This window comes from Passer montanus, unplaced genomic scaffold, assembly GCF_014805655.1.
Source record: "Passer montanus isolate IOZ18808 unplaced genomic scaffold, ASM1480565v1 scaffold38, whole genome shotgun sequence".
In the NCBI taxonomy this organism is placed as follows: Eukaryota; Metazoa; Chordata; class Aves; order Passeriformes; family Passeridae; genus Passer; species Passer montanus.
The window spans coordinates 8193215-8207379 of NW_024368596.1; the positions used below are offsets into that span (position 1 = coordinate 8193215).

The following is a 14165-nucleotide window of genomic DNA, read 5'->3' on the forward strand; positions in this document are numbered from 1 at the left end:
TCTGAAATGCTAACATCAAAATTCAATGCAAATGCTCACGTTGGCAAGTTCAGGGCTGGGGCTTGTGCTGGTGCTGTGGGGCTGGGAAGCATGCTCCCCTCTGCCCTCCCCACTTCCCAACTGACCACAGCCAGATGTGACCCCCTGGGAGGGGCTGCCTTCCTGTGCCCAGCCCATACTGGGCATACTGTGAATACTGCTGAAATAGGAATAAACTGCATGTGCTCCAGGACGTCTGGAGTCCTTAGAAAAGGCCCAGTCCATCAGCATTGCTGTGAGCACATGGCACCCTCCCACAGCAGGCACATGGGCATCTCTGCTGTTGGAATGTTGTGTTGGAGGTGTGGGCAAAACCACCACCATGTAAAACATTTTATCACTCAGCTGCTCCTCACAGCACTGAACCCCAGCCAATGTGTTCTGCATTTACCCCTGCAATGAGGTCACTTGTCTCAGGGATGGTCTGTACTGCTTGTGTTTCCCTGCATGCAGTCAAAGAGGTCTGTCACAGCACAATTCCAGTGCCACATCCCCAGTCTGCCTCCCTTCAGCTGCTGGGAGACACAGGTCAGCTCCTCTGTCCTCCCAAATGGAATTTTCCATTTGTGCAGGTATATTAAAAGCCCTTATCCAGTGTTTACTGGGTGCTCACAGAAGGAAGCAAAGGAATGTGTGCCAGACACACCACATTTGTCCCTGTCCTTAGAGGAATTATCCCAAGCTGATAAGAGGTAAGAGAGAACTAAACCCTTGCTTAGGGCTGAAAACACACAAACCTGCACAGTCTGACATGGGAAACCTCCATGGAGTGCAAAGCAGGACCAACCTTTGCTGTTACACCATGGAAGGGATGAAGTGGGGCCTCACATGCTGCATCCTCGTTATATTTGTGATTAGGTTTGTGCAAAGCATTTAAAGGTCAGTACAATAAATTTTTGCTTACATTGTTTGTGCTGTTTCATCATCTTCACTTTTCTAGCTTCACATACTTTGTGAAGTGGTGGAAAAATACTCCAGCTAGTTTCTTGCTTTTGCATTACTCCCTATCAAGCTGCAATAGAAAAAGGCAGAAGCAAAAAAGCAAGCAAAGTCCAGCTCAGCAATTTCTTAAGTCCCTGAAAGATTCCATTTTTTCCATTGAATAATACAAATTAGTGAAAAATTTATATGGACGAGAACCTTGCCTTCTCTGAACACTTTGAGAAAATATTCCTTCCACTTTTACACCATCACCTCATTAAACAGTAACAGGAACACAACTAAATTGCTTCCTCTGCGCTATAATAAAAAATCATAGAAATATTTAACAAGTCATACACAGTATGCTCAGGGAGAACGTGTGGCCACATTTTTAATCCACAAAAAATGAAACTTGCAAGGAATACCAGAAGAAGGCCAGAAAACAAAGACCCTGAGGAGGCAGTCTGGGCTGGCAAAGACATTTGAAGGAGGACCTTAAGATGAAGGGTAAGTGCAACGTGCACCCACAAGGGCAGCAGCAAATGCAACTGTTTAAAAAAAAAATTCAATATGAACAAAGGTGACACTGCTAAAAAAAAATGGAAAGAAAAAAGCATGTAATTGAAGAAGCAAAACAAAGTACAAATACTAACAAATACTTTAATATTAAAGAGCAAGAAGAGTTGCAGAAGAAGGAAATGTGCTTAAGTTTACATCTCCTGTTGAAAATTTTAGGTGTGTTTGACAAAACAAACTATTTGAAAACCTGCTTAAGAGTGCTTACTGGAGGGAAAGTACTGGGTTTGTCCTGATTGTCCTGCACTGGACCTTCAGTGTGACAGATCTGCTTTGCCTGCACCCCAAACTTTTCTTTCTTAAATACATCCAGCACAAGGAAAAGCTTTCCCATTCTGTAATTGTCAAAGTACCCATTTCTCCCCTTTAACCTGGTACCCGAGGCAAAAGAGGCAGGACAGAACAGATGCACATGGCCACTTCCAAAGTCCAAGAATTTTGACCTTAATTACACCACACCCCCAGCCAGTGCCATAAATCATCAGAACAGAGTTTCAGTGGGATGGCTGTGACTCTACTTAGGGTACATCGCTCCATCTTGAGTGAAAACATGCAATTTCCTGTGGGAAGCTTTGCTAACATACTTCTCTTGTAAAAAAATTGTACACCAGTGGTAAGTTTCCAGCCAGCTCTGCACAAGGCTTCATGCAGGGAATCACTGGGGGATTTTCTGACACCCCACACCCAGAGCAGGGAGCACTCCCAGCCGGTGCCACCACAGCCCCTGCCCTCACCCCTGCAGATGGCAGAGCTCCTGCTCATCTCCTCCCTGGTGCCCCAGCCCCTCTTCAGCTGCCTGCCAAATTCCTCCTTTTCACCTGCCCTTTTTTCATCTCCTACACACAGGAAAATTAATCCCCTTTCACTCAATTAGCCCTCATACAAATGAAGCCCCCAAGGCACAACAACACAGAAGCTGCTGCTTCAAACTTTGCTTTTAAGGGACCTTTCCCTGCTGTGCTCCCAGCAGCACCAACCCCTCACCACGCTCTGAAGGACCAGTACCCTGTATCAGATTTACATCAGGCCACTAAAGATGAAGATTGTGTGTGGCACTGCAGCCCAGAAGCACCAGCTGCAACTCAACCAGGCTGCCATGCTGGTCAGTGCAAATAAGGAGAGAAGCGTGTATTTAAATGTTTTTATTTCAACTGATGCTTTGCCACCATATTACATCACTTTGAATAGCTTGGAATAGCAATATGATCTCAAAATATAGCAAACAGCTTGCCAAAGCAAGAGAATATGAAATCCTATGGATACAGCATCTTCCTTCTTTGGCGACAATGCTTCCTTCCATTTATCTCTAAAAATAATTTTATATTCCAGCACATTTGCTGTTCACTTTATTGAACCCTGCTGTTTATACCATTTGCCTCTTCCCTGCACAAAACCTCTCCACAATGTAGTATGGTTTTGTATCTAACAGCATTTTAAATAAAAAAGTTATAGTTTTCATGCAGATTTTTGTAAAAATTATTTTCTAGGTGCACAGAACTGAACCAAGATGCATACAAAAATGCATTCACTTCCATTCTCAGGTGTAACCGTGCCATCAGCAACATGATCATATGTTACTGCAAGAGGTCCAAGGATGGTGGTATTATCATATGTAGTATAACCTTAAAAAATAAACAAACAAAGCAAAAAAAACCCCTTTTTATAAGCAGCAAGAGAAAAAACTGCCATGCTTTATTTGTAAAGTAATCAAAATAGTTAGATGTACAAAAAAGCACCATGTACAAAGAATACCAGAGGAAGTACATCTTCCTAATTACACATTTCTCATTAGCATTGCGAGCTGGCCTGCAGGTCCCAACTTGTACTGTAGATTTATTTGCAAAATTAAGGATGTGGTCAAACCTAAAATATGCTTGGACTGTATGACAGAAATTAAAGTGGACTGCAGACAGAAATTAGATTTGTTTCCATTACAACTTATACCAACCACCTTATAGCCCTCAAGGGTATAAAACCACACGTCAAGTATCTGAGAAATAATGGAGTGAAAACAGCTCCAGAGCAATATTGCAAGATGCAGGTCTGCTATGAATGCATTTCTGTGAGCTCTTGATAAGTTAAACTTTCCTTTGGGAAAAGAGCACGTCTGCTATAACTCCTCCCCCTGAGAATTTTAATAAATTTGTCTTGCAAAGCAAAACAAAGTCCTTTGAACTTCAACAGTTCCAAGGCCAACAGCATTTCAACGTGGTCACAGCCGATCTGCTACTCATGCACCCAGGGTGGCAGGTTGGGTTTTTGCTGCATTTTGTTTTTTTTTCTTTACGTGGCTCATCCCTTTTATACTCGCTTCATTCCTCTGCCCATCAAGCAGGCGAACACGGTCATGACCATCTTTGGCTTCACCTCCACAAGATCCTCTGGAAGAGCATAAACTCTGGCACCAATTCTTCTTGCCATGGACACAGCATACCTAATCACCATGGAAAAGATAAGATGGTCAGCAATGAGACTGCTACCAGTACATGGCAAGTCAAATCCTGCCCCATGCAACACAATTTCACTTATTCTTTATTAAGATTCAAGATGTGGGACAATTTATTCACACCACATCCTTTTGTTTCACAAATTTTTCTTATTTTTTGCTGTTTTCCTTTTACACAGTAAAGTGTTTTTAATGTGCAAATTGACCTTTGAATGTCAAGTCCACTTTACTGACAGTTAAGGAATCTTAATTAATATTTGTTAGAGCTAATAGCATATACAACGAAGGATTAATCATGTAACGCTTCCTTTTCTGTTTGCTCCTTATGAATAACAAAGTGAGACTATTATCTGCCACAAATTTTGCTGTCATTCTGCCACTGCAGAACAGCCACAGAACACACATTTCAAAGGCATGTTTTAATATGCATGCTTTAAACTTGACAATCTGTGATGATTCAACAAGACACAAGACATACAAGGGCTCAATTTCAAAACTCCGAGCCACCAGCTGAACACTTCAAATGCCTGAACCAACAGGTGAGAAATAGAGTATCACTGGTAAGAACACTTCAAATGCCTGAACAAACAGGTGAGAAATAGAGTTATCACTGGTAAGAACTGCTGGAGCCGTTCTGCATTTCTCTCAGCAAGCCAGAGTTCAGCCAACTGCTCCCTCCAGCGTCACGGGCAAGGACAGCAACTCGGCTTCACCAAGTGCTGCCTGTGTAAAAAGTACTGTGCTAAAAGAGACTGCAAACCACAGCAATAAACTGGTCAAAACACCTGCAGCTTCAGGCCAGCACACTGATTGTGCACCCTTTCAATGCAGCACAGCTTTTGAGAGAGCAAACTCACTTAGCGTTGTTTTGCTTGTCATCTTCTGATAGGTGACCAGTCTTTACTAGGTCATAGTTGATACAGCCAGGCTGGATGGCATCGATTAAATCCACAACTGCCAAGCTTGTGCTGATAGTCTTGTCCTAGAGAACACAGGGACAGAGAAGTAAAGATGAGTGTCCAATCCTGAAAGCATAATTCTCACCTCAATTCAGCTGCTCTGCAACATGCAGCCAAAGAAGTTTTGAAGGAGCCTTTTCAAAGCAGCAGTGTTAGTGACTATTCCCAGGTGGACCAGAGGGAAAACCAAGCTGCTGCCTCACCTTTGGTGATAGTACAATACTAATTCTCCAATTTACTGCAAGTGCTCTGGAAATCCAAAGAAGTCATCATTGTGCAGGCAGCAGCTGTGCCCTGCTGAGCACAGCCCAAGGCACAATGCTCACCTCCAAATGCACAGGAGCTCCAGCCCCTTTGCTTGCCAGCATCTCACCTCCCACTTCTGCCCCAGATCCTGCCCACCCCCACTCCTCAGCTACTATTTCCCACTATGGGCAGCCCTAAACATTCTCCTGTCTTGTTCCACTCTGTTCCCAGAAGTCTGAATCCTGTCCTGTTTAAACTCCTTTCTAAGATGCCCCTGCTGTTCTCCTCAAGGCGAGGAAAAATTTTTGGGCACTCGTCTCCTTTTGTAGGCAAGAAGGGAACCTGTACCTTGAAGTTCTGGATGGAGGTGGACTTGCCAGCTTCTTTCAGGGTCTGGTTTACCCAGCTGACTATGATGTCATCGTTGGCTTTCTGACCATCACCCAGGTCCTCGAGGACATTCAGCGTGTACCTGAGAGCCAGCAGAGAGAACAAGATTAGGCACAGAGCCAGGACAAAGCCATGCAGCCAGGATGCAACATGAGCCATGGCAGCTTGGAAAGTCTTTACACAGTCTCAGCTCTGGGTCTTTCAAAACTCTGTTAGCAAAAAGAAAGAACCATGTATCTTATCTGAAGTGTGATTTTTGTTAAAGCATTAGTTTGTCTAGCATTTCAGGTGCATTAATAGGAGCTCAAAAAATGGCCTGGACTCAGGACACTTGTTAAACTGTTTTATCATTGAGCATTTGCTCCACAGGGGTAACACATTACCTAAAAGGTGTGGATTACCTCAGGAGCTGGCATTCAGACCTCTAATGTCAAATTAGGAACTACCACATACCTTTTTTGCAAACATATATTTGCATCATCTTACAGTTCTTCAGAACTAGATAACAGGAAGATAAATTTCATCTGTTATTCAGTTTCTTCTTTCCTCCATTCCAATGCAAAAGAGGTCTATAAAGCAGCCCCAGAACATTTCCCTCTCAATTTCCAATTAAAAATCAGAACATAAAAGCTGTGTAATGTTACTGCTCAGGGTTTCTGATTGTGGACCAGACTTGAGCAGGTGAGAGAGGTGATCCTTGTCACAGGATGATCACAGGTCCACCAACAGGCTGTCCAGAGGTGTCTGCTCTGGCCTCTCACATGCAGCTCTATCACAGTTTTGTCCAGGTGTGTCTCAGCCACCCCCCAAAGGACAGAGGTTTTACAATCATTCTGGGTGACCTGTTCCAGTACTGCAATGCTCTCGTGGAAGAAACTTCCCAAATTCTGTACTCCATTCTCAAGTTTCACGTGTTTGAGAGGGGTCCTACCTTCTCATCAACTGCCAGACCAAGGCCAGTGTCAGCGTTGGGTTTCCATCATTCAGATCTTGCCCTCCAATGCCAACCAGGGAGAATTTAGCTGGATGCTTTCCCAAGTCTACAGCATAATTACAGTTTTCCAGCTACACAGGACAAGAGTTTAAACAGCAAAATCAGTCACAAACACACACAATTGACTGGAAGTCTCAAACAGGAAGTTTTAGTGTCCATGGCTTCCTTTAAAGTCTTTTGACATGTTTACCTTTTTCATATTTGCTCCAAGTTTAGGGTAGGGAGGCTTGTTAACCTTATTCCAGTCAACAGGAACTTTGATCTTCTCATATAATTGTAGTATTACCAGTGCATCTTGGAGATCACTAGAATGGAAAACACAATTAAGTCTAATGCTTCGAGATTTGAGTGCACTCTGACTTTGTCACATCATTTTGTGTATAATACTTTATTTGTGTAAAGAATAATTACTATTCTTTACAGGTGTTCAATTAAGTCTAATGCTTCGAGATTTGAGTGCACTCTGACTTTGTCACATCAGGAATAATTACTATTCTTTACAGGTGTCTGCAATTTCAACAACAACAATAAAAAGAGAAAAAAAGATCGGGATCTCCAAAGAGCCTGAAGCTTACCCATAGAGGTGATTTACGTGGGGGTTCACACCCAGGGAGTTCATCCAGTTGCGGAAGGTCCGCTCCTCACGCGTCTCTCCTACATGATGGAAAACAGGTTCATTGCAAATTCTGCAGGTTCAAAGCTGAGCAGGGATTTCCACCCTGCAAGGCAGGGAGCTTTGAGCAGCAGAGCTCACCAGGAGGTTTTAAGCAGAGAAAGAGTATTTTTTTTTTTCCTACTATCATTTCTTTCAAAGGAAGAGGGTGACCCTGCTATCTAGTTTTGGATGTCATTTTGATTTCCTCAGGCCTCAGAAGAGCCTTTTGCACTTTCTGCAAGAAAAAGGAGCAGAAAAGTCTTTCACATGGGTGTTGGCTAACTGCTGTCACAGCTGTGCCAACAATTAGCATTCCCATTGACATCTCACTGCATTTCTGAGGTTTTCTTGCCCATCACAGGAAATGGCAAAACCAAATTTTCCAGCATGGCGAGTTGATGGAGTGCTGGCAGATTGCCTACAGGCTCAGGCTCCACAACAGGGTCAGAGCAGCTGAACAAGCTGCCAGGTGCCCTTCTCATCTGCCCCAAATGAGTAAACAACCACTGCAGCACTGAAGCCTCAAATCATAGGTGTTACTTTTAACAGAGACAGCTCTGCAGGGCACAGCCTCCAATGACAACTGTTTACTTTAGACAGTCCCCTCCTGCTAATTTTGTGACTGATAAGGGCCATCACCTTCCAAAAGGGTCCAGTCGATGTCCTGGTTTTCAGGCTTGGTAAGTGCTGGGTACTTGTTGAACAGGTTGGCAACGAAGGCCAGGTTCAGTTTGGGGTTGCCACTGACCACATCGGCCGGCGTGACGAACTGCCGGCAGCCGAGGCGGTCGGCCTGCTGCAGCATGTACTCTGCCCTGCGCAGGTCATCCTTCTCCTGCCGGGATGCAAAGGACAACAGCTGTCATGGAACACGCTGGGCTGCACCGCAAAGCAGACGGGAAGCTCCTGACCACTGTCTGGAGCAATGTCACAAGTCCCCGCTTGGCATCGGTCACCAACGAGCGAAGGGATGAGGCACACACACCAACCCCTGCTGCTGTGCCATTGTCACGCTTGTCTTGCTGTTTTTCTTAGCATGGTGCTTTCCAAGCTTACATGCTGTCAAATTTTAATGCTTTTGGAACTTAGCGGTCCAAAAGAAGTCAATATGCTCCCAAATGCAGCAAGCCCACAGAGGATTTCTCAATCATCTCTGTTAATTGGCGGGTAGTGACCAGGCTGGCAGCAAGCACTCATTGAGCACACACCTGAGGTGTGCACATGGTCACTGACACTGTACACGCTCTAGAAATTAAGATGCCAGGTTACCCAGATGTCATGGGGCAATGACAGGGTACAGGGAGCTCATGATTCTGCAGGGTGAGGACACGACAGCCTGAATACTTACATTGAAACCTGACATGTTAATATCAATCTGAGGCTCTCCTTCTTTCTGCCCTTTGGGTGCAATTTGATTGAGGAGGTGGAAATAGGCTCTGGAATCCTGAAATTAATGAAATAGAAAATTCAGCTCTCATGTACAGCACTGAATACACCATAACAATTCATTTCAAGCCCATTTTTAACAAGCCACCATGCATAACTGGCTTATGTACCTTTACTGAATTGCCAAAATCTGTAAGCTTAAAAGAGAGCACAATGGTAGAAATCCAGGCAGCAGGAAAGGAAACAAAGGGAAAATGTTAGAAATATTTAAGATGACAATTATGTGGTATGACTGCTTGAAAGCTGCCTTTGCTACAAGCTCTGGTGTCACAGCCACCTCTGCAGTGGCTGGAGGAGGCAATGACCCCATGCTGCTCTCACTCATGGCCCCCAGATGCCCCAAGGCAACTCTAAGCTCTAAACAAGCCATTCCTACTGCCACAGCAGTGATGAAAATGACTCAGTGAAGACAAATTCTAAGCAGAAAGCTGATTATAAGATGTCTGAATGTTTTCTTCTGTGCCTGCACATTAGCTAGAACAGCTTAGAGGAGAGAGAGTCACACACCAGGAGGAGCCAAGAGCTGTAGTGATTATTTATCAACTACATGGCCTTTTAGTGCTCAGCATTAAGGAGAACCTCAGCATATCATGGCAGCCCAGGGGATACACCAGAGAAGCCAACAGCTGTCAGCAAAACTGTAAGTAATTTTGAAGATGGAAATAAGAGCGACCATGCACACAACAGGTCAGATCTATGATCCTCACACACCTCAATCATCAATTTTTTTTTTCTATTTCAATAATCTTTCTCCTGCTTGAAACTGCTGGCCATGTGAATAAGCTCCAGAAGACTGCTGAGACCAGTGTCCAGATGCCCCACACTGACCCACAGTCACCATCCTCCGTTTCTCACCACTGCCCCCACTCTGTGAAAAGCAGCTTTAGGAGTCCCCATTCCCATTCCTACTAAACCCAGTGTGAAGAATAAGAGCTCTTGTTTCCCTTCCTCTCTCCAGCCCATGACAATTTAGATGAAATGCCATCAGTGCCAAGAGTATGTGGAAATCTCACTCTCCAATGAAGCATTTCCCCCTGTTATCTCTGAAGTATGAACTAAGGACATTTGAAAACATAAGTAATACCAGTTTCATAGCTGATTAAAACACACAACAGCAGCACTGGTGGAAACAAACAGTTCAACACTGGGCTCACCCTAATGGCAAGAGAGAACAGCACTGCAGGACCTCAAATACAACATCCAGAACCCCCCTGGTAAGACCACTCAGTGTGTTAGGGTCAAGAAAGATCCTGCCTGAGGATGAAGGGCCTCATTGCACATGCACACACATCCCTGTCCAGCTCCCAGTCTTTTCCCAGGCACTGCAAACCAGGAGAGCTTTGGTACCTTGATATCTGAGCTGAAGTTACTGATTTTGTGCCAGCCTGCGTTTTCCAGGTGGAAGTTGGCCCATCTTAGGAGCAGCTCCTCTGGGGATAGTTTCATAAGGTCCTCCAGATTTTCACCATCACGAAGTAAGGCAGCCAGTGCTACAAGAAAAAGGATTGTGAGGGGAGAGTCAAACCTGCAGGCCAGAATTCGAGCTGCAGCAAGATTTCAGTGGGGTACAATAACAACTACTGATTATGTCAAAATATTCTGGGTATTAGCAGAGTTTTCCTGAGTTGGTTGTTACACAGAGAGGAGTATAAATGATCTAGAAATATATGTGTAAGAAAGTATTTTCCCTTTTCTTATGTAACAAAATTCTCTGGACTTTATGTGCAGTCTTTTAAGCTGATGACAGGAAGCTAAATGCAAATGTATTTCTATCTCAATGAAAAATGCTTCCAAGCACTTTCATAAGCACCATTAAAAAAACCCAAAGGAGCCAAGATAAGCACCCTTTCAGCTGGCCAGTGCTTCCTCTGCCATGAATTTTCAATCTAAACCAAACAATGTCAACACTTCGTGATGAGGAAGCTTAAATAAAAGACACTGAAGCCCCTCCATCCATCTGGATGCTCTGATAGCACATGCAGGAATATCAGAGCCCTTCAGATGATTTCAAAAGTTTAAATTTTGGAGGCTGTCATGCAGGACCAAGTGAGCACAGGGAGAGATCTGCAGCATCAGTCTCTCACCAGCAAGGACAAAGTGAGAGCTCAAGCTGCTCCACTGACAGTAGCAAGGAGGATTTTAGAACCAAATAACTACCACAGAGCTGAAGCCCCCTTTTTAATTTTTTTTTTTTGAGAAAGCTATGCAGTCTATAATCCTAAAAGGATCCAAGCAGCTTTTGCCACACCCCAACACCATTAGCAGCCTGCAGCTGGAGCAGCCTAGGGCATCACCAAGCAGTGTGTGCCCAGGCTCAAGCCAAGGTGAATCTTGATTTACAAGCTCTCCAAGGCTGATGCACATCACCAGGATGGCACTGCCCACCTGCACAGCTACCAACAGGCTGCAGAACATTCAGCTTGGCACATGCCCTGGTGATCCTTCTTCCAGCAGAGAGGAGGGGGGCAGGAGGCAGGGCTGGGGCTGCCAGCCATGCCGTGCTCATGCTGTGGCAGTGATCAGCCAGGATTTCGTTTACCTTCATTTCTGCTGAGCTCGATGTCGGCGAACAGGCCGATCTTAATGACCTGCCAGAGCAGCCCAAGGACCAGGTGGGGCTTCCCTTCCCTCAAGTCCTCCGCGCCGATGTTGACAACATGGCAGCCGATGGCAGACGCAGAATTCAGGGCCAGGTTCAGGTTCTCCTGCAAACAGCAGAGCCCCGTCAGACACAGGGCAGGGAGATGCTGCTTTCCCTTTCATCCAGCACCAGCAGAGTGGAGGCTCCCCCTTGTCCTTGCTCCAACTCAGCAGAAACTCCAGCTCCGAGGAAACACTCCCAGCTGAAGTTCTAAGGGAGCTGTGGTGGCGGCAGGCTGAATCAATAAGAACTGAGCTAGGCACCAGGGTTTAATTTCAGCCTCTGGTATTCAGTTTCAGCCTCTGAGTTAGTTGCATCTAGTGGCACCAACAGGAATAAGGCTAGAGAAGTGCTAATTTACACACACAGGGGCATCCTCACAAAAACAACCTGCTCCAGTATGAAATGATTCATAGTTAACACCAATATCACACTGTTTAAAAAAGACAGTGCTGTACATAATCACTACAGCAATATAATTTGGGTACAACATTTGCACCACTTTACCCATTTTGTCATTAATTCAGCATTTTTTAACCATGCCCACAGAACTGTCAATTATGTATGGTACAAAACTGCATTTAATAATTAAACAGAAGCTATAAAATTTGCTCCTTTCCAACATTCCACAATAATGCCTTGAGCCACCATGCCACATTCATTAATTCTATATTAATATGAATTTCAGAAAATAAAATACAGAAATGCCTTATACCTGAATTATGAATGGTGTGAGTTTCTTCTTATTAATTGCTCTTTCATCAATTGTGTCAGGAACAGAAAGATTGATCATTTTGCTGTTAGGAGGAAAACCAGTGATATTTGAACAACACTTAGTATTTAATCCGAACAAAACTCAATCCACTGTGACAATACTCACCACAGCACATTTGTTTTAGCCTGCTTGTTTTTGTATAATTTTTTTCCCATAAAAATCAAGACTGCATAAATCAGAAGTTAATATTTACATTATCAAGAATGTATTTGTAACTAATAGCTAAGCCTGAAACTCTAAACATGTTCCCAGCCACTACTGATCTCAGCTGCTGGAGCAAAAAGAGCACATGAATTATTCACAGAGTAGTCCCTGAACTAGTGAAGACTCATTGCTCTGCTGACATCCACTGCACATTCTAGTAAGACAACAAACTTCCTCCTATTGTAAAGGTTTACTACTGCTGGCAAGAAAACCTGCCCCAAAAAAGAACAAACACTTGGAGAGCTCAGTGGGGAGTATGTGAGCACAATGAATTTTTAATCAACACCAAAAATGGCAAATTTAAACTTTATAGTATGAACTACTTCCTACTCAGTTCAGTCTTTGCCTAAAGCCATGAATTACTTGAAACTTGGGAAATAAATAAACTAAAAATATGCATCACGAGCTAAAGTTAAAAAATAACAGCAGTTAAAGAGAAGAGGTAACTCACTTAAACTTACTTTGTGTATTGATACAGAGATCCTGAAATTCCAGGTTGATCCAGTTCACCACTATATTAATTCACTTACACTAAAACAATTGAATCTAACCCATAAAACCAACAAAAACCTCATACACAGAAGGTTGCTGGTATTTAGCAGCCCTGGATGCCTTCTGTTCTCAGCATGTAACAGAGTAAGTCACCTAACCTACTTAGTGCAGTTATTAAAAAGAACAAGAAGACTCCCAGAAAACCCATTTTTGGATTAATGCATAATAAGGTCACTAACATTCCCATGGAGAACACTGTCTGCCTAAACATCCAAGAGAATGGGTCATTCATCACATGTGCCTCTCCTCAAGCTCCCCAGCACCAGGCAGAGTGTGCACCAGGACAACTCCTGCTCCCACAAAGCACCTTCTGCCCCCTCAGCAAACTCCATCTCAAGCCCAAACAAAAGCACTGGATGAAAATATCAGCTGGCACCAAAGCTGAGGCATCAGACAATGGCAGTGAAAGCCTGAGAGACTGAGCCTCTTTTTATATGTGCAGCATGTTATGCACACACACCAGTCACAAAACCAGCCTAGAACAGGATGAAAATTCCCCAAGCTACATTTTTGGAAAGTTATTTTCCTGATTTTTAACTTCTTTAATTCAGGAGCCATCGTGACTTACCATAGCACAATGCCATCTCCCACAGCTTTGAACAGGTCATCTGTATTTGGGTTCATTGGAATAACGTGCCGACAGTCAGGATCATTTTCCAGGGCTTTGTTTATCCAGTTTACAAAGGCATATTTCTCTTCCTCTAAGATAACCAATCATAAATTTAATGCAGGTTTTTCATAACAAAGGTTTTCCCAAAAGAAGCAGAGTATAATAGCCCAGGGAAATAAGAGCCTCATTTCATTACCATACATTTTAGTCATACAAAGTTTAAAGAAAGAAGACTCTCACAACTACCAGAATATTCCTGTTATTTACTTGCTACTTAACAACTTTATCATACTCAAGTGTGACACAAGGACTTCATCAGCAAGCACAGTTAATGAAGCAAATAAGAACACATTTAACTTATACACTGTTAAATGTACAGCACATAAATTCTCTCCTGCTTTCACCCTGACGTGAGATCACTCAGCTCTCAGAGAACTAGAGCACAGCAGGCAGCAGGTAGAAATGGGCTGGTTTTGGCACAGGACCTCCAAAAACCCAAGAGAAGAGTGAGACCAGAGTGGTACCTGAGTAGGAGTGCTGGGTCCCCTCGCTGGAGAGCTCCGAGGTGCCCCCGATGGCACAGATTCCCTCCTTCCTGTTAATGGCTCTTCGGAACGTTTTGGCGATATCGCTGCTTTTCACCTCTTGGAAAATCTACAATTCAAAGTGCTCTGTTAGGCAAGAAAAATCCATCTTCATAAAATAAAAAGG

At 43.7% G+C, this 14165-nt stretch overlaps 1 protein-coding gene across 3 annotated transcripts in view; it reads right to left on the reverse strand.

The window, feature by feature from the left end:
* Positions 1-2663: 2663 nt before the first annotated feature.
* The window catches only part of PLS3 (plastin 3), a 50166-nt gene continuing 38664 nt past the window's right edge, over positions 2664-14165 (reverse strand). For all 3 annotated transcript variants that reach the window (XM_039717300.1, XM_039717301.1, XM_039717299.1), the window contains exons 4-16: positions 13979-14108; positions 13413-13545; positions 12029-12110; positions 11212-11377; positions 10020-10162; positions 8575-8670; positions 7866-8061; positions 7147-7225; positions 6762-6876; positions 6509-6642; positions 5536-5659; positions 4840-4964; positions 2664-3970 (exon numbers count right to left, since the gene is read on the reverse strand). In XM_039717300.1, the coding sequence (XP_039573234.1) occupies positions 3838-3970; positions 4840-4964; positions 5536-5659; positions 6509-6642; positions 6762-6876; positions 7147-7225; positions 7866-8061; positions 8575-8670; positions 10020-10162; positions 11212-11377; positions 12029-12110; positions 13413-13545; positions 13979-14108 (1656 nt within the window). In that variant the 3' untranslated portion in view covers positions 2664-3837. The remainder of the gene's footprint in view (positions 3971-4839; positions 4965-5535; positions 5660-6508; positions 6643-6761; positions 6877-7146; positions 7226-7865; positions 8062-8574; positions 8671-10019; positions 10163-11211; positions 11378-12028; positions 12111-13412; positions 13546-13978; positions 14109-14165) is intronic.